Genomic DNA, 25,455 nt, shown 5'->3' with positions numbered 1-25,455 from the left:
AAATATAACTAAATAAAGTTAAAAGATAAGAGTCTAAAAATGTAACTAGATAAAGNTAAAATTATTTAACTTTTTAACTTTTTAACTTAACTTTTATCTTTTTAACTAGACACTACCCAACCTTGGGTATACGTAAATATATAAATTAATTTTACATATTTTTTATTCTATATTATATTATTTTATATTTTATAATGTTATTTTACGATTTATTTCATCCTTTGAAACATTTTACAGTTTTTAAAAAATTCAGGTTACTCCACTTAAATTAACTGTGCCGTTCGTAATTATGAAAATAGAGTGTAGTTATAGCACCCTTTTAACAGAGTCGACGCTTCCGCACCAATTTTCTTGGAAAGAACTTCTCGGAAAAATTGAGAGAAATCCTCGATCTTTCAGTTTCCGCGCAGAAAACTTCACAGGCCACTCAACGGGACGGAAAGTAATAATTTAGACCTAATATTTAACAATCTGCGCAAATATATTTTACTGTCGCTGCTAATACAATAACGTCGTCGTTTTCTTTTTGCTCTCAATGCTGCTGTGTAACATTTAGTTAGTAGAACGGAAAAGAACGAAATTGGAAACAGCGATCTTTGGCACTTCGCTTCGTGTGTACAAAAATATTTTTTATTTTTTATTTTTTTTTTGCAGTTATTCTCCGAGATTTGATTATGCAAACACACAAAAATTGCAGAAAGACTTCCTATCTTTTTCTAAATAAATTATTTGCGTTATATATCCAGAACAACATTCTTAAAGAATTCGATACTGACTCTTCCCAAATCTTGTTTGAGAAAATCGAAAGGCGCAATAAATGCTCACCGCACTTATTCGAGATTGCTGCGGAAAACATCGCGAATTAATTTGTTTTTCGCAACGTCCAATCGTCAGAATGACAAGCAAACAGTCAACTAGTAAGCGCCGTCAGCTGCTGCGGATGCTGTTGTAACTGGGGATATCGGCTTTGCCGCCATCGTCGTGGCGGTAGGTAGGAAGGATCTGGCAATCGAATGATTAAAGGCGGATTCGCTTCGGTTGCTGCTCCCGCTTCGCTAAGAGCGAAACTCCCGACGGAAATCAGAGTCGCCGCAGCCATCCAGGCAGATTCTTTCTTTCCAGACACCGAGACCCCGTTTCTCTCCATTTTCGCTCCCTTTCGTTTCCCTACTTCTCGTTCCCTTCCTTTCCCCAATCATAGGTCTCTCAATCCTCTTCGCCAAAACCACCATCGAAATCGCCCAACCACCCGGACCGAGCTTCTTCTAAACTCTCCGCGCGCACCCCTCTCGGCAAACAGCAAACTGCTCGAAATATCAGGACATAGTTACATATATATGAAAATATCTATTATATACAATACATATATCGATAAATACATATATATAAGTACATATACATTATATATTTTATATGAAATGTGTATATCTACGGGCGAGGACGAGTTTGCTGCTCCTAGGGAGAATATCGATTTATACAGAAGCTCACTAGCAGGTATGCAAATCGATACATGCGCAGCAACATGGTTACCTCTTGGACATTAAGCCCGTTGCACGCGATGGTGATAATTAGTGATAATTGCGCCACTAACGACACACGTGTAGCACTCGATGAAAAGTTTTTTTCACGTTTTTCATCGAATTACGCTCGATTTTCAACATAAAAACATCTTTTGAAAATTTATTAATTGTTGCAATAATATATCGTATAACGATACATACGTGTTATTTATGTGATTGTTTTTACACGCACACGCTTTATGTATATGAGACAAATAACAATTCGTGATTATATGCGCCGAACTTCAGCAAGCATTTATATGATCTGAGTAAAATTATGTGAATTGATTGGTTAGGGATTCGGTTGCGGTAAATATTTTTTTTGTAACAAGTGACACAGTTAAATTAAAAAATGGTACGCCGATCGATTCTCGTTTACGATCTGCTTTGCACCGAACAACCACCCGATGGCTTTACGGAGAAAGAGATCCTTACGCACATCAGCAACAAATATGACATAGCGGCCGGTAAAACTCTTCAGAGAGACATCGCTCTTGCCTTGCGTCGTGGCATCGACTACGGGATACTTGCTAAAAAGAGAAACAAATTCAGGTGCTACCTCTTCGTCGGAAAGCGCTCTCTCGGCAAATAACTTGAAATGAATCTTTCAGCGAAACTTATAAGCTACATATATATACATATATATATATATACTATATAAAGAACTCCATGTATATTTCGAGTTCTTTTACAGAGTTTCTCGATCAATTTTTATAATTACATTTACTTTTTGTATTTCTGTCAACTATAAAAAAATATCTAATAACATCAATAAAATTCGGTCATTAACTGAAAACAAACAAAAGTGACACAACACGCTAAGAATTTTTATCGAAAACTATTATAAATTTGTTGTACAACAAAATTTCACTGTACACATTATTGCCCCCCCCCCCACAAATATATTATAATTTAATATATAACTTCGACAGATTTGATCCCAATTTCCATCAAACTGCGAGCTCGAGTCTTAATAACGCCAGAAGAAATACCAGAACAAAGAAAAAGACGAGGCGGAGCGGCAAGAAAAAGACAACCAGCAGATCGACCGCGGCCAAAAGACGACGGCAACGACGACGATCTCCGACCCGTAGTAGTAGGTCTCGCAAACAATCGAGCTCGGTACCGCGGCCTACATTGCCCAGACCGCCTTCATGGTCGCCGAAAAGGCGAAATCTTACCGAGGAACCTATACCGAAAATGAAACATTCCTAAATAAATAATGATTATCGTTTTTCCTACTTGACTCGATGACAATAAATTACATAAAATATCGTATTACGTAAAATATCGTACACACACACATGTAAAACAAAACGTTTTTATATTTTTATTTATATATTTTTATGTATTTTTGAGTGAATACGTTTATGTATATTTGGTATTCTTATGTATATTTGATATGACATGTACACAAATAAATTCTTGTTATTAACAAAAATATTACTGTTTAATTATGAAATTGTTTGATCGTTTGTTCTAAACGAAATAATTTTTGTTCTCACGCCAAGTTTAACACTAGATATACCAGCTATTTAAATATACCTATTAAAAAATACAAAAAAATATATTTGTTACGAATATATATAAGGTAACATTAAGTTCATAAAATGTATTCTCTACTTATAGCTACAAAAGTCATAACATCATTTCGGAAAGCAAATGTTACATGCAGTAGGAATTTTGAATTGAAATTGCACGACCAGTCAAAATGACTGGTCTGGTAAATCTAGTGTTAATATTATATATAACAATTCTTTTCAAGTATCTTAGGCTCTGAAGGTTTCTAAACGCGAAATATATAAACGAATAAGAGCCGTTATGCTGGGCTAGGTGTTCCGATTTCCCACTCGAGTGCATCCGAGTGTCATTTTATCTTTGTTTCATATCTAGAGAGTGATAAAGATAAAGTATACTCGGGTGAGAAATCGGAACGTAGCCCTGGATGTTGTTACGCGGAAATATGTATATATACAGGGTGTCCGACAATTAGCGTAAAATCTCTCGTAAGCAGGTAGAAGAAGTAAAACTGAGTCCTGAACCATTTTTTTCTATTACATATAATAGAGGAATAATTATTGAATGAATCAAGCCAATTAGCGCCGACCTTTAGCCGAACGCACGTCAGTGAACCACGCGCCTGGTGTGCGTGAGCGCTCCGCGCGGCTCACTGACATGCGCCCGCCTAAAGGTCGGCGCTGATTGGCTTGATTTATTCAATAATTACTCCTTTGTTATATGTAATAGAAAAATATGATTCAGGACTTTTCGACTCAGTTTTACTCCTTCTACCTGCCTACGAGATTTTACACTAATTGTCGGACACCCTGTATGTATTCACGTGTAAATTTACACGTGAGTTTTTGAATTGAAATATCAATTTCTTAAATTCATATAGGATGGTATATTTGCATCACATATACGAGAGACCCCGTATACCTATCTAAATAATTTTAAAATATTGCGAAAAAAATATCTTGTGAATACAAATAAATATATTTCCGCCACAAAACACATCCAACGGCTCTTATTCATTTATATATTTAATATTATATCTTTTGCACGCGTGAAATTATTGGGTGCGATGTAATATTTCGCGCAAAAGTGAGAAGCGAGTTTGTTCTCAAGAAATCTCGATAAATCTTGTCGAAGCTGTGGTGAGTTCCCGCGTCTTTCAAAGCTTGGGGAGAGGAAGATCCAGCGGCCGTGGCTAATCGACGAACAAAATCAGTTTTCTCGATACTTTAGGAAGATTCTCGCAGTGCGCGGGTGCAATTCTTTCATGGATCATCCCACAAAAATCCAGGATTGAGGATTAGTCGCATCGTTTGAAGCAGTCTCGCTTAACAGGATCGTGATTTCGACCGGCGAAAGTTCAATTTCATGGGAACATAGATTTGTCGACCTCGAAATAGATGTATCGAGAGATCGATGATTTCCCGTTAATTGTAATGGTATATAACGTTCGGATCGTTTTTCACAACGTGAAATAATCGTTTTTTTTTTTTCAACAATTGGGAGCGAAGATACGGAAAAATTTTAAGTACTTCCGGCTGTGTGATCGATTTCTCTTCGGTGCGGAAACGTCGAGAAATAAAATAAAAAAAATTCAATTCCAGCGAACTTGAATGTACACGAAGATCGTACTTCGTGCTTTTTTAAATATTTGGTTCTTATCACCTACGATTGATGTCAGATAAGTGTCCACAATCTTGGATATTCTTTCTCTAACTTTACGTTATCGCTCAACTTTTCACGCGGTAAGTTTCATATGTAATATATTAATTAATCGATTCGAATATTGCAAAGCGGTCCGCGCTTTGATTTCTGCCTGTACAACACGTACATGCGTAAATACAGCCCGCATTTATGGTATCCGACTCGTCAGTAAGTAATCAGCCGCTGTAATTTCTCGCGTTCACCTAACGCCGTTCGTTCATAGAAAGCAGCCCCCAATGGCGATGAATATTTCACCTACCCGGTTACTAGCCTCGTAAAGAGTCGACGCATTGTTGTCGCGCAACAATGAACGAGGTATATCGTAAGCATCGGCAGCAACGTGCCTCTTTTGTCCGCAAATTACACGTTGCGTAATACACAACGGTACGAACCGCTCTTGTGTTCCGGACCCTGCCTCGGATTAAGGGCGTGCGCGAGGCGAGCTTGTAGTGAATCGTAAAAGATGACCAACATATGTTCAACGACTGTCCCGGGCTTAATCAATTAGCGCGAGGATATAATCACGTCGGACTAACGTGCGTTCTCGCTGTCGATAGGAGAAACTATCGACGACGGGCGCGAAAACCGACGGAAAAGTTCCTCGCTTTTCCTATCGATCTGTCGTTCGTTGTTTCTGGCCTCAATACTTCCATTCTTTTTACACAACATATCAAGTTTGTAATCTTTTATGAGAGAATTGTGTACAACGTTCTGAAAATTCAAAACTTTCTAACGGAGATTATAACCGTTTTATTCCCAGAAAAATAAAAAACGGTCAAATATTTTGCGTTCAATTTTCTCAAGTGAAACAATATACTTTTTTTTTTAATAAGAGTAGATAATATACAAATTAGTATATCGATGAATAAGGTCAATATATCGAGCAAAAAACGTGATGACAGTATAAAATTGTAATATCCAAACGTAATACATTAAATAATAAAAATAAGGCAAGTGCGAAACGTTTCGACATTCACTGATGTCCTCCTCAGTCGCAGTGTACAAAAAGTTAAAGTAAAGATGTCATGGTGTGTTATATATAAGGTAGGTGGTCGTACTTCGTGTAATGTTCACTTGAACGGTAAAGAGTCAAATGATGATCATCACGTTTTTTGCTCGATATTGACTTTATTCATCGATATACTAATTTGTTCTTACATCACGAGCGTTTTAATATTTTTTAGATAATATACATTTTTACAAGGTTGGGTAAGTTAAATTTTTTTTTTATTTAAGTTAAGTTACAGTTAAAGGTCTTAAAAATTTTATTTAGTTAAGATATAAGTTAATCCATAATGAAATTAATTGATTAAAAGTTAAGTTAATAAAAAAAAAAAATTAACAAGTTAAAAGTTAAATTTTTTTTCATGATTTTAGTGTTTTAGTCTTACAAATAATTACAAACATTTACAGTGTTTTAATCTTACATATAATGGAAAAAATGCTATATTTCACGTCACGTGTACTATAGTTTTTGGTAACCAAAGGATTTTGGAACATACCCCTGCTGTTGTCAGCTGTTGTGCGCATCCCCTTTTTTGCTGCATGCTATGAACATTCCGGTTTTTTGCATATGCGCACATGATCTATATACTATACGTAATGTTTACTATGGACAAATGCGCGTATATGAAACGGAACGCATCTTATAAACGTCTTACAATCGTAAACACTGACGATTATGTGAATTGCGTTGGATTTTACGACCAGCGTTTATTGGCTCAATTCTCAAACACGTACGAATTTATTTGCATATAAAACGAATCATTCTAAGCTTTGTGATTGGTCGAATTTTTCGACCTATAAACATGTAAAATTAATTATAATCATACGACGAAATATGTTCCGTTTTGTATGCAAACAAATAAAAAATCTTATGGCTATAGTAGATTCAAGAGAGTTGAAATAAAAAGTTACTAGTTACCGATAAAATATAACTAAATAAAGTTAAAAGATAAGAGTCTAAAATTGTAACTAGATAAAGTTAAAATTATTTAACTTTTTAACTTTTTAACTTAACTTTTATCTTTTTAACTAGACACTACCCAACCTTGCATTTTTATAATAACAATTAAGTTCTCTAAAAAGTCGACTTAATAAAATCACGTACAAATATTTAAGTTCTCGGCTAAAGATATCTTGCGCGATGTTGTTTCGTCATTAGATAGATATATGAGATACGTGTGAACAAATTAAAATTCAATAACGAAGACGCACACGTTTAAACAGACAAAGCGTTGAACGCAACAACAAGGCCGCGCGTTTGGAATTAACAACTCCGTATCTCATAATCTCGCGGTTGACTCGCGCGAGAAAAAGGTGTTTGCATGATGAAGCACAAAGAACATCGGATATATATCGCGCTTCATTATATCTCTGGTCTTTGATAAATATTTCAATGTGCAAGAGTGAATGCAACGTGAATGGGAGTCGAAAAAAAAAAAAAGTCGAAACGACGGAATGCGGCTTTTCCATCCGCGTGTATTGTTCCGCCAATCAGACGCCATTTAGTTCACGTTTCCTTTCCTCCGTCGAGAGGCTCGTATCATACGCGGGACCTCACGCGGTAGAAAAAAAAAGAAAAAAATGTTGTTCTCTAGTTTGTCGCGGTTATACCCCCGTTGCATTTCCGACACCGCGCGTAGCTTGGAAAGGGCACGTGACGCGCGTTGAAGACGCGCGTGCCGCAAGTGTTTTCGATTCTTATCGAAAACGCACCTCCCGGTTCTTCATCGGAGCACTCGTGTGAATCGACACTTGACACGCATCACACGCGTCTGTTTCCGGTACACGCGACGTTGCCAAATCATTGTTTGAAAATTAAAGCTCGCGTAAACATAAAACAACCGCCTTGTTTCAAAATTCTTTCGTGTTCTTAATGTTGCTTATTGAGAGTTTAATAAAATAACGGTCTAACATCTCGATTGTGATAATTTGCTTTCGCGATGGATCAGTTTAAGGGCCGAATTTTATGTTACAAGGGGAGTCGCGCGCAACACAAAGGAAACGGACCCGCGTCGTCTCAAACGTCGAACCAATTAGGAAGCTTATTGTTACGTACAGCAGGTTTGTCCTATTGGCGTCAACACATGATATATATCGTAAGATATAAATAGCCCTCACCTTGGGACTTACGCGCGCACGCCACGTTCACCGTGACGTTACCTCACGGCTTTTAATCGGGCCTCGTTAACGTGAATAAACGCGACGCGGGGGCTACACAAATCCATCGGCATCGTTAGCATCCACTGCGGGTAAATATCGAAGCGCCAGCCTGAAATCGAAATCAGAACGTGCGAACCGCCGTCCGCGAGTTAAGAGCTTCGGTGAACAATTGCGCATTACACGAATGTTATACCCTATCCTATGGCACAGTGAACAACAATCAGTCGCTCGATAAATGATTCATCCATGTCAACTTCTATTGTAGTAAAAATGAGAAAAATTGATAAAAGCGCGGTTATAAACATTTATGTCAAAAAGTTATATATCGCAGTTAAGCGAGCGTGAGAAATGCAGATGCTTGATAATTTTTTTAGAAGTTTCGAGGAAAATTTAATTAACTTTATTTTTAAAACTTAATTTTTTTTTCAAAAAAGTTAAAAAAGAAAAAATACACGATTGAGAAATAAATTGAGAATTACATATAAAATAAAAATAAATTTATCCGAAAAATATTTTGTATAGAACAATAGAAATAGTAATAGAATAGAAATATTAATAGAGTTAAAAGCAAAACAGAGTCAAAATATGTGTAACAAATTTTGTATGGTTGATTTGATATTTTCTATGTTTGCTTCACATAAGGAAATATTTAGCAACAATGTGAGATTTTTATTCCGTGTTAAGTTAGGGTAGGTCTCATATATCCGAACGTTATCTTCACGTTATCACGCTCGAGATTAGCTTCGTCGCACGTTTACCTTGTATTGTGGTTCTTTCTTCGCTTCTTATTTCGTTTAACTGAGTCGCATCTCTCTCTCTCTGTCTCTCATTCTTCTTTTACATTACAGACTTTTTTTAAATGCATAATGTAAAAAGCTCTTTACATCTGTTCTTTCAATTTTGTATTTTTTTCCTTTTCTATGACAATTTGATACTTTTTCAAATCTCTATCTCTCTATTTCTCTTCGATCTTTAAAATATTTTTGTTAAAAGACAATATACAAAAATATTAAAAAAATATAAAAAAGCTTTGATTGTACACAGATAACGGTTTTATTTTACATTTTAAGTGTGAAGTAACTTATTAAAAAAAATTATACGCGCGTATACGTAAAACCAAGGCTGAAAAAGGTTATCTAGAAGATTTCTCGATGGTGAGAAAGCGATAACGTGTGCCTGAATAAACAGTAACACCTTTACTTACCTTGTGGGATAACATGTATGATCAGTGGAGAAACATATTATATCTCTGTGGGATATTAACTACGTGTTAACAATAAAATAACTTTCTTAATAAATCATATATTCAGCCAGTTGTAACTGATACGGGCGCAGAAATATGCAGCACCTTCTAACACACAATACTTACAATAATTATATACATAATTTATAAATATATACACGGAAAAAAAAAGTTTTGCTATTATATGGTTAGCAAGAAAAATGGTTGACTCTACGAAATTTTTTGTTTCATCAACGAAATGTTTTGTTGGCAAAACAAAACTTTTAATAAACTTAACAAATGTTTTTTTGCTGGCCATATAGTAACTAATTTCTTGCTATTTTAGCAAATCTTTTTTTTCCGTGTACATATGTAATTATATTACATGTGTCACATGTATGTTCGGATAATAATTGAATTTAACTTCTTGTCTTTTTAATTTAGAGATAGATTCTCTCAGTCGTTTCTATTCAACACATTTTTATTCAACATTTTCTATTTAATATATTATTTACTCGATATATATTATTCTAACTCTTCACTTTTGGTTACTTTAGGATTACAGACTGATAAAGTTACTATTAACTTATCGATATTACACAAATCTCCCACAACATACAATTTACCACTCAAAAGTTGGATTTAAGCCCGGTCTAATCATTTGCGTCTATACATTAACGTAAGGAGTGTTTCCGCTCCTAACTGCCGCTCCTTGGAACATGAAGATGATGTTTGGCTGGTATCTCATTCTCAGAGTATATTGGCGAGAAGAACGATACGCGGTGAAAGATGGCGAAAGTGCGCGAGGTCTCAAGTAGGAGCGAGAGCGAAAATGTACGCGCGTCCCGAAAGAGCGAGATGACAAGGAGGTGTAGAGAAAGAGAAAGAGCGACACGGATCAAGGATAGTCTTTGCCAAATACCAATATTTGCGACCGCCCTGTTGGTACCCCTGCTCGACTCGACCTAACCCGACTTAACTCAACCGATCCGGCCGCAACTCACCTCCCGTTTACCCCTCTTTGTCACCCCCTCTTCTCTTCCTTCCTTCTCTTCCTTGCATTCTCACAAGCTGCCCGCGGATTTGGGAACCGGTTGACGCGTGCGATCTTGAAAAACTCTATTGTTACAATTGTTATGGAGACAATTGACTTGACTAAAAGAGCAATATATATAGGCCATTTGTTCTCCACTAGGTCACCTAAGTTTTTAATTTCAAGATATATCTCGAAATCGCACAATACAGAGGCTTACAAATTTTTATACGATTGGTGAAAGAATTGCAACTTCTCAACAATAGCACAAAGGGCTGATAATGTTTTTCTCGTTTGTTTTGATAACGTAATAAAAATGAAATTGTTCAAAATAGATATGGTAGCTAGGAAACATGGTAGAAACATGAACAAACCGCGTGGATTTAATCCGATCGACAATACTCCTAAACATCATATAGTCATCGTGAACTGCAAAATTGTCCGCTCGTCCGGCGACAACAACTCAGATTGATTTCGGGCGTGTGCCGGATCGTATGGCCCCGATTGGCTTTTCGCCCGCGGGTAACCAGGCGGAGAGTAGTGCCGGTCATATTACGCGGTGTGTCGCGACAGTCAGCGCGGCGCGGCGCTGCATCGGGGTAACAGGCATCGAGCGTGGGTCGCGTCCGATGCAATAAATAATAATTAGGCGCTAATTAGCGGCAGCCATGTTGGCCGCCGGCAGTTGTCGACGAGCCGCGGGAGTTTGGGAGGAGGAGGAGGAGGAAGTTGGCGAGAGTAATAGTAGAGAGAAAGAGAAAGACAAAGCAGAGAGGGAGGAGAATGAGAGAGAGAGAGAGAGAGAGAGAGAGAGAGAGAGAGAGAGAGAGAGGGAGAGAGAAACAGGAAGGGGGTGGCGGATGCGGCGAGAGTGGGCGAGGGTGGTTGCTCCCTGCGAGCAGAGGTAGGAGAGGAAGAGAGAGTAGAGGAGCGGGTGGTTTAATCACGTCACACACCGACGTGGTACATTGCCGGGGCGATAGTGCTCTCGCCGTACCCCGAAGCACACGCCAACAATCATGCGCGTCGGTGTCGTCCGCATGTGTATGTATGTGTGCGGGAATATGTGCGTGTGTGCGAGCGCGCTTGCTTGTTCCGGACATGTTGACGATGTAGGGGCTAGCCTGTGCGGCCGTACGATAATACAACGAGCACGAGGGTGGATAGTGGAATCGGTGGTAGCAGGGAGGACGGCGGGGAGGGCAAGAGAGAATCTCGCAGGACGGTGGTATGCGGAGAAAGAGGGAGCGGCGGAGGGAGCGGGGGTGGAGGAGTAGTGCGAGGTGGTCGATTTCACGCGGTCGATTGCTGGACCTGCAGCTCCACCCCCGTGGAGGCCGCTTTTGGCCATTCGCCGGCATACGCTCCCAGCATCGTCTTGCCACTTCACCAAGATTGCTCGACTATGCGCGCGCGCGTTGACGTAGGTATATCCTATCCGTCGAATAAGTATGCGTTTGTATGTACTAATAAGAGAGCCTTGTTAATTGCCGCGGATCGGGAAGAGAGTTCGAAATCAGAGAAGTAAAACAGACAGTTATCCCCGAAGAAAATAATTTCGTGCGACTTTTTTTTTTTTTTTTTTTGCTAACCACGTAGAGATTTAAAATGTTAATTTTAAATGTGCGTCTCGTTTATTATATTTCGCTAACAAGATGGTCAAACATTTAAAAGCGGCGTCTATATGGCACTTGCTACGCGTGGGGGGGAGGAGTCTATTCTCACGTCTAACACTGAAGAAATCGTTAAACCAACGCGCGGACGTTTCTGCTTTTACCTATAAATCGTGCGAAACTGTCGTCGCCAGAGTTTCTGCAAATATTGGAATTGGCCATCGGTGTCCGAATGCGTGCTGTATTCTTCTCCGAGAAAAGGTTCGAAGTCTTATGTGCGTATGTAAAGGAAAGAAGCAGGAAAGAACACGGGGAGAGAGGAGAGGCGTTGACGCCATTTACGCGAATTCATTTTCTCGCTATTTTTGCATTCTCATTGCGAAACGTCGAGACCTGAGAGAAGCTATAAACCAAAAAAAGCTATAAACCAAAAAAAAAAAAAAAAATAACATTTATATACATACGTGTAAATATTTTGAATTATTTTTTAACAAAGGTGTATCATAATAACACATATTGACGCGATGGATGAACACTGCTAAGTAATTAAATTAAAAATTGTTATGTGTTAGCTTAAAAATTATCCTCTCTAATAATAAAGAGTCAACTAATTTACCGCAAAAAATATCTCTTTCACGCGTCACGTCGTCTCTCTCTCTCTCTCTCTCTCTCTCATCGGTGCATATATACTTAACCGGTCGTCTCAGGAGAGTGTTATAAATTCTCATGAAAATATTATCGTTTCATTCGCGCGCTCGCTCGCTCGTCTTCGGTGGTCATTACAAATCTAGATCGTCGCATATACTTTATCAAGCTCTTTTGTCGCAAATCATGTCTCATTTATATGCACGCGCATCAACAAAAAACCAACGGACGCAACATTTTTGCACGGTCGAGAAGCGTTTGCTGAAAGTGTCGGCGATGATGATACAATGAGAAAGGGATGAGCGGAGGGGTGTGAAAGTGAGCTGATAGACTGGGGGGACTTGGAAGGGGGGACGCGTATCGTAATTCCGTCGCATTACCATTTAGATTAGTTAGATTTGCAGGTAAACAGGACGCGCTCGGCGATCGCGAAGCACAAACACGAGCGCGCGCTCTCGCCGCCCCCGTTGACATTTTAATTTCATCGCGATAATTACTTTCAAACGGATGGCTTTTTAAGTAGATTAAAATATTCCCGTACCGCGCGCACGTCCACATTCGTATAATTAATGCACTTTCGACCGGCGCGNGGGGAGTGCGACACGGATCGTGTAACAGTGCTAGCAAGGGGGGTAGGGCGGGGGGACAGGTGGGAGAGAGACAGGGGGTCAAACCAGGACCAGACGATTCATCTGACGATATATCGCCATTCGTTGGACGAGTTTTAACGGGCGCGCGTTGTTTCGTGCGCGCGAGTGATTTTAACTCGATTTTAATTCGGCGTCATACAGCCGATCACGCGAATTTCATTATCGTCAAATGCAGTCGCGAGATGAAGTCGCATCGATTGAAGAGCGACGGCGTGTCTGCTTCCGTTTTTATTATCATGTATTTAATCACTTACATCTCGTTTGTGAGATCGTCACGAAGATTGAACGATACAACGAGTGGGTGCGCACGCATTGTTCGTGCAGCGAGTTTAGAGATTAGAATTGTATTATTATTCTCGATGTTGTAGATATAGATTGTGTTCTAACCATTTGTATTTCAAGGCAATGTGTCTGTACGTTAATAGAAATCATGAAGGTTAACTAATTTTTTTTTGTCAATTGTAAACCAGCTAGATTGATTATAAAATGTAAATTGCGCTGTAACTGTAATAAAAGCATATATATACAGCAAGAATTCTAATTCGGATAAATATCCTTTATTTTTTAAAGTTTGTATGAGTGCGTATACGCGTGTGAATGAGAGAGAGAGAGAGAGAGAGAAAGAGAGAGAAAAAAAGTAGCGAGAACAAATGATTTTATTTCAAACCTCCGAACGATCGCTTAAAAAGCATTGCGTTTTAAACGTGGAACACGTCCGATTAAAATAGTGTTCGTAGGAAATATTAGACGTCGAACGGTCGGCAGGAAATATGAGACAATTATTGCGTTTACCGATAAACAGTTTTGTTTATCCAATCGCTGTTGTTTCCGCACTCCAACGATCTCCACACTCATCCACCGGGATTTGTATCTCTGCTATTTTTTTTTATCGCTACGTTTTTGCTCTGATATCTACCGCGATGAAACGGACTGTTGAAAGAGAGAGAGATAGATAGATAGAGAGAGAGAGAGAGAGAGAGAGAGAGGGAGAGAGAAGTGTAGAGTGGAAAAAAAGTTCTGAAATATTTATTGACATTACAACGATATTGGATATCATGCATTCTTTAGCTTTTTCCATTGTAGCTTTTCGTGAAAAGCGCTCATACACTCGTTGCCATATCGTTGGCAATCAATTCGGTACCAGCTATGATTCAAATCCGACAAATTGATGTCGTCAGTCGTGTGGCGGCTGTTGAAGAGGGACGGTTTAAAGCCAGCTCTCCCCAAGCCAACTCCTCGCTACCTCTCCCCCCTAGGGATATGGCAAAGGATGATCGGAAGAGGTTTCGCGACAGACGGGCTGCAGCTCGTGTAAACAATGGCACCACCTCCTTCGGGGAAGCTAGGCGTAGGTGGACGAGCGCGCGTGTATGAGCGCACGTGATGCGTATGTGTGCGAGCGAGGTGCTTATTGGGTCCGTTGGGGGTGGGGTGCGCAGAAACAACCCTCTGGCCAAACATCGCAACATCAATCAGCACCAGTCACTCGAGCGCGGACCATTGGCGCCAACATTGCGATATTGCCTGCATTTACATTCAACGAGGAAAAAGATAATGGCGGACGCGATGGTGTAACGCAGGCAATCGCGGGCGGGGGGAGTGGATGCGCGGACTAGGTTCAAAGTTACATTCGGAAGCTATCTGTGAAAGCAATCTGGGTCACCGTGAAATATAATTATCTTGGTATTACGGTTCTGATTACGTGCGCGCGTAATGTATCTGCGATGGAAAAAAACACGCGGAAAATTTACAAAATAATTCAGCAATCGCGCCATTCGCTTTCGCTTAAATGACAAAAATCAAGTTAATGTATGAAAATAATAATCCGCGATGTGTTTTTTGTTTACCTCGACACCGCTTAAAAAGAAGCGCACGGTGATTGCGAGAAGCGCAAAAAACGATACGTGATATTTGCGACATAATGAGATATTTATGAACCGATCGCAAATTGTGACAATGTGGAAAAAGCACGTTGCGCGCGACACATATATATATATAGAAATTACGCGACGCACCTATGTCGCGAGTTGACATTTACGACTTCAAGTCATACCAACCACGCGCTCCAGTTACGCCACTGACATTTCAAATAGCCTAAGGACATCCTCTGGCTCTGCCGTGCAGATATCCTCCGAGGAATATCCACGGAACATTAAAAGAGCGAACAATAGCGTATCCTCTGAGCGCTCGAGTGAAATAGAGATAAGACATTCTGGAGAATTGCCCTTGATATATTCCGCTATATCTCGCTAGAAGAGGGATATTGCGCGCAAAGAAATTCAAAGAAATTCAAGTTTCTCTTTACAGCAGCGCAAGAACAAAAAAAAAAAAACTTTTTACAATCCACGTTAATTCGTATTAGAAATATAATTTGTTTTTCTTTCTTAACGCGACGAAATTATTTTTCCCAACTGGATTCCACGTCGATGAATCTATTCGACTACTCCGGACCGGTTGAGAAATACAACCGTGTGCATCAGTTCTATTTTGCATAGCATTAACCCATATTATTGTAAGCCGTCACTTAATTCTGTCAACCCCCGCACCACGCTCTCCCTCCAACGATTTAAACTCCCCTTCGACGCGCTTCAACTGACGCACCACTTTACGTGTGACGTGTGTTCGCAGGACTTCTGGAAAGATTTTTGGAACTTTAAACAATTGCTTTTAGGAATAAAAAAAAAAAAAAAAAAAAACGCGCATATCTGTTTCAGTAAAAAGTAATTGCAGAAGCCATTTTACACCGTCGCGTTCGGAAACACTACACGTGTGCGCTACACGAGCGTCATTATTCTATCTTTGTTTTATATCTATAACGAGCAATAAAGATAATAAAAATATACACGAGCGACGTTTCCTGAACGCAGCCGCGATGTGTAATGTGTGCAAATTGTCTTAAAAACAAAAAACTCTGACAAAGTAAAACGCTCGCTTTATTTCATCATACGTATCATATATGTTCGTACACACATCGTTTGTGTTCCGCAACGCAAACTAAAAACAACAAAAACAATTGTTTCTTCTTTACAGCAAACAATTTTGTTTCTTCCATATCAGACAATCGGTTGAGCTTTTTGACCCCGCCGCTACTCATCGTCGTTATGACGTAGATGAGGATGGTGAATCCTGCGACTGTTGTCGCAGTGAGTCAGTATTTGGACAAGAACCCCGTGTTCCTTACCAATATGCGATTCGACTTTCATCCGGGACTTGCACCCCGGAACGCGTCGTTTTTGCAACGACGGCGCAACGAGATCTATCTCGCACACATCGATTATATGTTTAACCCGAGGAGAGACATCAGTGTTGCGAAAATTCTCGTAAGAGAGAAGAACAATTAACACAAATGTGGGGTGAAACTTGGGAGAAATAAAACGCCGCGAGTCGATTGAAGATTTTTTTTTTATCTCTTTCTCTCTTGTTTTCTCTCTTCATAGAATCAAAAAAAAAAAAAAACATGTTTGCGTAATAAGATTTTCTCGCACCCAAAAAGAACATATTGAAAATTACTTGGATTCTAATTGTCGTTCGTTTATTACGCTTATGTTACACGGCTGCATCCGATCAACAAACGTCGACCGATTTAATATGGTGCAACTACTTCCTTGCAAACTTACATCCGGCCTTCTCTCTCTCTCTCTCTCTCTCTCTCTTACTCTCTTCGCATTGGATATCCCTCCTCCTCAGTACTCCGATCAAAGCCCTTCGGGCTACGCTATAGACGTTGCAGGCCGGATCGTAAGCGAGCTCGCGCGCGCGCTACAGGACTGCACTGTCGTGGCGCGCGCACACACACACAGAGCCTCATACACAACACACCCACCCGCCGTCTCGCATACCTGCCGGGAATAGATTAGGCGTGTGTTGGCGCATTGTCGTAGGGACACATGTAGACTCTAAGTAGGTTGCGTGTGTTAGTTGCGCAAACATGTCTGCAACGTTGTCAGGCGGGCAGGAAATTACGTCCGCCTTTAGCCGCTCTCTATATTACGCCACCCCCTCGGTACACCCGCTCTCTCTCTCTCTCTCTCTCTCTCTCTCTCTCACACACACGCATGCTTACACGCGCACATATATAAATCCCTGCGTATCGTTATTGTACAAAGTGTGTGTACGCGTGCGAGTGTGTGTATGTGAGAGAGAGAGAGAGAGAGAGAGAGAGAGAGAGAGTGCACAACACCATCGCCGAGTCTGAGAACGACAAGGCGGTCTCGTACGTGGGTACGTACCTACCTACCTACCTACCTGAACCGGAGATACGTGTGTACATAAGCTACGTGTGTACCGCGCGGTATGGCAGAGATACCACGGACTAACAATAATGCGACTAGTTGCAAATGGGACGGATACCCGTATACCTGCCGACGTGACGACGTGTAAGATGGCAGCGCGGCGTGGCGCGTGACGCGCGCGTTTCGCCCGCGCCTCTTCCTTGCTTGACCGCGAGATCGACGCGCGTGGGCGTGAAGCGCGATTAGCATTAGATATCACGTCGAGATACGGGCGAGCGGCTCTCGGCCCTGTCGTGGCATCGAATGTGATCGCGACACACGTATCGCGTGGAGGGTGAAACAGTAGCGCGCGCGCGCGACACAACGATAGCGAAAATTCACAGCCCGTTAATTACATTCGAAGAATTTTATTGTTTTCACATTTATTTCCGTCAGAGTTAAATCGCATATATTTGCATCATCTTTTTTGCGATCATATACAGCCGTCATAACATTTATACGTCGTACAATTTTCAATTGCCAGACATGGTTCGATCGTGCGAGTATCGAATTTTTTTTTTTTTTTTTTTTTTTTTTTATCGCGTGACATCGATCTATATCTGTCTCGAAACGATCGACCAGACTGGTCACGTCGCTGGAAAATCGAACGCTAACTCGAATCACGGCGAATTTTCGCAGATACTCGAAGAGGATGAACGTTGCCCTCTTCACGTTTCTTCTTTTATCTGCGCCGCGCCAGAACTCGACCCCCGAGTTGCCTGCCATTGAATCATTGAACACTTATGCGGGCGTGCACGGACCCGTTCAAACATTTCGGACAGCCTAAGGAAACACATTTGCCTGCGGGCAAACATACGGCCGCGCGACGAGTCGCGTCTTGTCGCGCAAGCTCAGCCTCCATCAAAGTGGAACGCAGAATATGTCTAGGACTGTTTGCGGGACAATATTCCGTTTATTTTTTTTTTTTTTTTAAAGGACGAGGAGATATTGCGGTGTTATTAAATACTTTTCGATTCTTTTTCTTCTTTCTAACGTGGCGTTATATATACCTCACTTCTGCGAATCCAGATCAGAGACGATTCTTATGTTGATTTACGTAAAAAACTAAAAAAAAAAATAAAAAAATAAAAAAACTAAAAAAATTTTGAATATCGTTAACTTCCATCCGTACTCCTAGACTTCGTGAAAAAAATCGTCACATTTTCCATTATATTTGATTTATCCGACACACGTTCCGTGGCGGCGCGTACCATTTGGTCGCAGTGCGAGCACGCGCGAAAGCGAAGAAGAAGAGGCGTATGCAAAATTAAAGAAGCGCGAGAAAGGCGAGAGACACCAACGGCGAGTTAACGTGACCTCTTCTCTCATACGCGCTCGCCTCGGGAATCCCCCTCCTCTCTCCCTCTTTGCCATCTCCTTAGCCCTCGATCCGCGGGCGAACCGAAAATCCTCTGTGCGGCGGGAAGTCGTTAGGCGTTTTCCGACGCGAGATAAAATTCCGGGAAGCACGTCGGAACGACTCTCCGGGCGCGCTACGGGGCTACGGGTATTGTTTTAACGTGTTTGAGTCAAATATTGACGCAAGTTGGTGCTCGCGAGGCGGCCCCGGAACGTAACGCTCGCGGAACAAGATGAGACGGAACGACCCACATAGAGCGTCCACGTCTCGGAGAACAAGAGAACCGGAGAACGGACGCGCCGCCTTCTTCGTGGTAACGAGGGAGAGGTAGATATACGTAACGAAAGGAAAGAAAAATACCTCCTTCTCTTATCTGCTTCCTTCTATGTCTCTCCTCTCTCTCTCTCCTCTTTCTCTCTCTCTCTCTCTGTCTCTCTTGCTTTCGCCTCGTATCTTCTTCGGTCGCTGTTCAACCTGCGAGATTCCTGCCGTCGAGTGTTGCAATGACGTTTTCTCAATATCGCTTACGTGTTCGTGACTTTCTATGAAACTGTGAAACCGAAAAGCGGTGGATTTCTTAACTCCTTATCGACGTTGCGCCGAGACTTTTTATCTGTCATCGAAGACATCATCGTAATCATCGTTCGATTATCGATTCCGTGAAGATACGCTTCGGGGGGGAAGTTCGAACGAAAGTTATTTCATTACATCCTTCCTTCTCGTTCATATCCCGTCAAACAATCGCGCGATTCTCTCTACCAGGAATACACTTCGGACGGAGAATTACCACACCTATTATTGACACGCATCTTTTGAAACTGGCGCGCGTTACATAAAGTGAAATTATCTTTTATTTTTCCGAAAAAAATGTTTTTCTCGAACTCTCTAGAATTTCTCAATAAATTCTCAAGTAAATTTCTTTTGATAAAACATTTTTCTTTTGTGACAAAATATTTAATATAAACACATATAGATAATTTATTTACAATTCTAAATATTTCTTATTTCTTTCATCTGTTTTTTTTTGTTTCACCGAGAAAACGTGATTCTTTCATATTACACACTTTCTCGCACTGTGTGTCCGTTTGAAATGTTTCGCATTTTCCAAAAACTCTTAGATCTGTTTTGTGAAACACCGGTTATTACTCACGCTTCCCTTTTCGGGAGAGCAAACCCTCTCAATCGACGTGGCGTCGTTATTAGTTCTTGAGGCTCTGCGGAGCGCTTCGCTTCGACGGCCATTGCGAGAAAGAGAAAAGCAGGTCGGAGAGAAGATCTCCAGCGCGCGTAAACCGCTTTGGCTCTCATAAAATCTCATAACCCCAGGGCGAGCGACGCGGCGTGTAACTTCGGATTCGAAATAGAAGTAGGGTCGATAGATACGACGAGGCCCATCCCCCGAAAGAAGAAAGCGACGGACAGAGAGAGAGACTCGGCGTTCTCTACACGGCGACGAAAGGGCAGCCAGCGTCAAACGTTGTTGTAGCCTGCGGTGAATCTTCAATGGGGGCACCCGCGAGCTAGGGAGACGTTTGTTTGGACTTCGGATCGCGCCTTTTTGCCGGGACCCGTCGGGATTCCGTCGCGTGTACATACACACGTGTGTATGGAAATGTGCGTGTTGTGTGCGCGCGCGCGGGTGAGACTCCACAACGTGTCGCTCGCGTTTGCTGCCCAAATAGAAACGCATTGTGCGATTGAAGATTGAAATTAGATGAAGAAGAACTTCAATATTTGATAAATAATTTTCTATTTTCAATGGTTTGCAGAAAGATTTGTATTCGAAAAACTTATAAAAATCTCAAAATGTATTCGATTCACATCAATCAAAGTTAACATTTTCAATATTTGGGTGATGGGCGCAACATTGATGATGAGGCAGCGCGCGCTTGCACATTTTATATTTCACATTTTATATTATTCTTCATCTATATATATACAGGGTGTCCCAAAATTGGTGTAACATCTCTCGTAGACAGGTAGAAGGAGTAAAACTGAGTCGATAAGTCCTATACCATTTTGCTAGATTCGTAATGGTTACCGAGATCTTAATTAACAAAGATCCGCGAATAAGCGCGCATCGGGCTGTCTTACGCGCGTAGGTTAGGACAGCCCAGCGCGCTTCGCACGATTACATTTTAATATGTATATGTTATAGAAAGTATATGCTGTTATATTAGCTCCTTCCATATGTTGCTACGGGTAACACCGTAAGCGCGCCGGGCTATCTTACGCGCGTATGACAGCCCGACGCACGCTTATTCGCTGATCTTTGTCAATTAAGATCTCGGTAACTATTGCGAATCTAGCAAAATGGTATAGAACTTATCGGCTCAGTTTTACTTCTTCTACCTGTCAACGAGAGATGTTGCACCAATTCTGGGACACCCTGTATATATATACAATAATAACACGAGACACATACACGCGCGTCAGTGGATGTATCAAAATTGTGTCTACAAATCTTGTTCGATGCGACAGTTTTATGATGTCCGTGCGCGACGAGTGGCGCGACGGAAAACCTTTGTGAATGAAATCCGGCGTGTACAAGAGATCGGAGCGCCGACGAAGCTCCCGGTGAGACCCCGGTCCAATAAGCGACGAGTGTGACGTCAGTGCGACGGTCATTCTCCTCGGCTGTTTCTTGACCATTGCACGACATTTAGGCACCGCGTTTACACGTTTTCCCGAGGTTTGAATGGCCGTGTAACGTATTGCAAACATTTTGTGCCGTTGGCGGCACGCGTGAAGGGGGACGACGGTCGAAGGGGGTACCAGGGGTGGCGGGATGCTTTCGATGCAATTCTAAACCAGCGGAGGACATTGTGCCTAATGTTTGGACATGTGTTCCGCTCCGGTCACGCCTTTTGTTACCATTTTCCATGCACGTTTGTCCGCTTAAAGTGTTGTTTTAGCGCTCGCGCGTCGCAACGCAGTCATCGGGGGAGAGGTGGCTCGCAAACTTGGAACTTGACACGAGCCGTCAATGAGGAGATCGTCTTATTGTTGGCGCTTTCACCAACGACATCTAACTTCGAGTTTGTTTGCAAAAAAAAAAAGTTTAAAGCACACAGAACACGTGAACTTACTCGATCTGACTCGACCGTTTGTGAATTGTCACAAGTTACTATTGCTGAAAAAGTCGAACGTCATATATCTCTGATGTTGTCCGCGGAACATTGTTCTTCTCTCTACCACGTTGTTCCAAATATATTATAAATTCATTATAAGGGATCACGTATAATAAATCACACAAGTTTTCTTTTCCCATGACAGATATGACTTTCAACGAAAGCTTTCACGACGATCACGGAAGTGTCCGTGAACACAATTCTCACAGGTTTGTTCATTTTTCTGGGTAGCTATTTTTATATGGGAGTATCCGTAGGGAGAAAGGAGAACATCGATACATCATTCTGTAACGTACACACATCCCGGGCACCACGCCCCAACAATATACGATCGACATTAAGTTTCGTAAGAAGAGTGTTGGCACAATTGCGCGGGGGTTGGCAGTGGCGTTTAATACTGACGTTTTACAGGGGGCGGACAGTTTCGGGGGGTGATGTAAAGGCATTCACCCGATGTCTGTCGTATGACAAATTAGCTGGGAAAAAAAACTTTCTAGATAGATCAATTTTTTTTCGTAAAAACATCGCAATTTCATATCATAAATATTGTATTGGCACATAGCTACAAGACACACAATCGATTTCACCGATCTTATACAAATCTCCTACGGAGGCTCACTCCCTCCTCATCGAAATGCCCCACCTTTTCCGCCTCTCTCTCTCTCTCTCTCTCTCTCTCCCGTTTATCTCGCGAAGAAGGTCCCCGAGTCCGAGAAGACACGCCACGTTTATATCGAAAGAAAACATGTCAAAGAAAGTTTACAAAGAGGCATGACATGAATTTCACGGCGATTCAGTCGCGCACAATACAATCCCGGCATCCGGACATTTGACTTTTGTCCGGATTCCGCGACTATTTAAGAATCCCGTTGCTCCGCGGATCTTAGAAGACGTTCACGATCTCTAAACGTTCAGAATCCCGAGAGTTCTCAGTGAAAACGCTTCCCTATTTGTCTATTCACCGCGAAAAGTTGAGCGGAAAATTCTATTCAACGTGTCTCAGGAGAGAGTTTCAAATATTAACAGCGGAAATATCATCAAGTGGATTACAACAATAATGAGATGTTTCATTTTACTTACTTACACGGCTGTCTACGTTACGCTAATTAATACTTATTAATTTTTATATGACGAAAAAAATAAAAGTATAATAAGTATGTAAGATTTAATGTGTAATAGTGTATCATAAAATTAAACAATTTTTGTTTTATTACGAGTTGATGCAATCAATTATTGAAACAATAAACTTATCAATAACTTTCTGAATTACGTTAGATGTATTTATTTTCATGAAAATACAAAAACGCGCAAATGTTCCCGGGTAAGCGGACAATCTAAAATGCATTTGTAACTATTAATTTTCAATGTTATTTAATCATTATTTTCACTGTATGTTGATAAATTTTTATATTTTACGATAAAAAGTTTGGTTTTTAATTATATTACAAATTAGGATAAAAAATGAATGAAAATTGCATTATTGTCCGAATACCGGGACATTTATCTTGTATGTATATAAATTTTTAATATTCTCTCTTTTAATTCGCGGACGATTTTTTACGGAACAGTCGTAAGTCGCGAGATCGAAAATTTTGCAGAACGTAAGCTTGATCGACAAAAGTCGATCTAGTAGCTGCGCATGAAGAATCTCAGTTTCTAATCCCATCGTTAAGCGTATCCTGTGCTAGTCTTCGGCTCTCGTTTGTACCGTACTCTCGGGATGTACGCGCAGCGTTTCACCCTAAAGTTTTCGGCCCCGCAGAAAGGGCAGGAAAGGGGCCGCTTGCCTCGAAGCGCGGATTGGATTGGATCAGCTTAACGCTGATTTAAGCCAATCAACAAACAACCAGTCACCAGTTCTGCCGAACATCGGCAACATTGATCTCGTTTAGGTCTTACAACTTCAACGTTGCGTTCCGCGCACTGATAGACGTCGTCATTCAATTCGTCGTGAGGACCAGATCTTCTTCCTCTTTTTTTTTTATCTTTCGTTCTTTCTCCGAGGAGATGACACTTGTGATTCGATTGCAAAAGATGTGATGGTTTTTTTTTTATCTTTATGACACGCGTCGATTTATTTGCCGTCGCTGTTTCACTTTGATTATTAGACAATATTGTGGACCAAAATTCAAACTGCAGTCCGATTCCAACCACTTATTTTTTCGTGTTGAAGAGCGATTTAACGAGAAGACCAACGCACTCTTATAAAGTCGCGCACATCGCGCGGATAATTCACAGCGGCGGAGGACGCGGAGGTGGATGTTAGTATTTTAAGCCTATTTAAGTGTGTTTGTCGTATAATATTGACATCGTACACACAAGCAAAGAGAGCACGCGCGTACACCCTTGTTCGCGCGCGAGCGTCGTTTTTCTCCTTCTTCCTCCCTCTTTGTACGTCTGTTTCTGCAGTCCTCTCTTCCACTTCTTTCTCAGGGTCGTGGCACACTAACGTTTTCCGTCGCTACTCCGCGCGTACGTATAGACATCGGCGCGCGCATGTGTGGCGACAGCGGCAAACACATACACACACACACACACGCGCGCGCGTGTGCGAAAACGGGAAGAAGCCGAGGGAAGCGCAAGTGAATCAAATCGCGTTGTATGCTCGGCAAACGACGCTCGGCGTCGCAACGCTTTTCTTCTAGAAACGCGAAGAATGAAACGCGAAAGTTTCTTACTTACTACGGAAAACTTGCTGACTCGCTGACTGATTCGTCGCGATCGCGAATTCATATGCGAGCCCGACTCGTCTATTTAAGACACAGCGTCCAAAAAGAAAAAGATTCCAGAAACTCCATTAAAAAAACACTCTCTCCTTTGCCTCTCTATTAGCTAATTATCAAATAAACATTGATAGAAGACGAAATCGCGTCTATATATGCGTGTTTCAAGACAATTACAGTTATTTGATTATATAGAGAGGAAAAGTGAATTATTATTTTCGTATTATATTTTTTTTTTAAATTATAAATAATTTCCTTTTTCTTTCAGTTTTTTTTTTTATATAAATTTACGCTTATGGTCGGTTGGAAAGCAAAGGCTCGAAATAACTATAGGATCCGAAACAAAAAATTGTTCGCAAGCGAGTAACTATGAAAAATTCGCAAATTGGCGTTGGCCAATTGTTTTTCGAACACACTCCGCATACTGTGCTCGCGAGCTTGGATTAAACTCCAAACTATCGAACACATTCGACCGGCGTACAATTGAACTTCCGGTTTTATCCTTCCAAGAAATCCGATACCGGAGTCATAAGGGATGATCCGTGTGACATTCGTTTAATCCGTCGTTAGGATCTCTGGATTTTCCTTTACGAAGGTGGGGGGGAACTGCAATTGCGGTAGCCGAAAGGCTGTCAGCGAAACCGATAATCTCTGTGTAGTCATGACAAATTACGAAAGTTATGGGGCCTTCCTAGAATGGACCCGGCACCAAAACTTGCGAGACAAATGGTCGGTCTGGTGCCAGGTGGGTCGATGTCCGTCTGTCCCATGCTGCGAGGCCGAACAATTACGTAACACCATAAAAGGCACCACAAACGCAGCGGGGATTTTCTCTTGAAAGAATTCTCCGATCGATTTCCTGAA

The 25,455-nt window shown here is 41.1% G+C and overlaps 1 protein-coding gene across 1 annotated transcript; it reads left to right on the top strand.

Annotated features, from left to right (window-relative positions):
• Window positions 1-1,802: 1,802 nt before the first annotated feature.
• Window positions 1,803-2,870, top strand: LOC109858689. Its single transcript, XM_020436188.1, has 2 exons — window positions 1,803-2,111; window positions 2,492-2,870. The coding sequence occupies exons 1-2, from the start codon at window positions 1,912-1,914 to the stop codon at window positions 2,772-2,774; spliced, it is 483 nt and encodes a 160-aa protein (XP_020291777.1). The 5' UTR covers window positions 1,803-1,911; the 3' UTR covers window positions 2,775-2,870.
• Window positions 2,871-25,455: the final 22,585 nt, after the last annotated feature.

The sequence above is a fragment of the Pseudomyrmex gracilis genome, unplaced genomic scaffold (assembly GCF_002006095.1).
Source record: "Pseudomyrmex gracilis isolate BER0280 unplaced genomic scaffold, ASM200609v1 scaffold_219, whole genome shotgun sequence".
Taxonomy (NCBI): Eukaryota; Metazoa; Arthropoda; class Insecta; order Hymenoptera; family Formicidae; genus Pseudomyrmex; species Pseudomyrmex gracilis.
Note: the sequence above shows the minus strand (reverse complement) of the source record. Positions and strands in the feature narration are given on the sequence as shown.

Bases quoted from the DNA above. Each gene is read 5' to 3' on its own strand.
- LOC109858689 (XM_020436188.1), top strand. From the start codon at position 1,912: ATGGTACGCCGATCGATTCTCGTTTACGATCTGCTTTGCACCGAACAA. The intron at 2,112-2,491 runs GTGCTACCTCTT...TAACTTCGACAG, and splicing joins AAAAAGAGAAACAAATTCAG to ATTTGATCCCAATTTCCATC.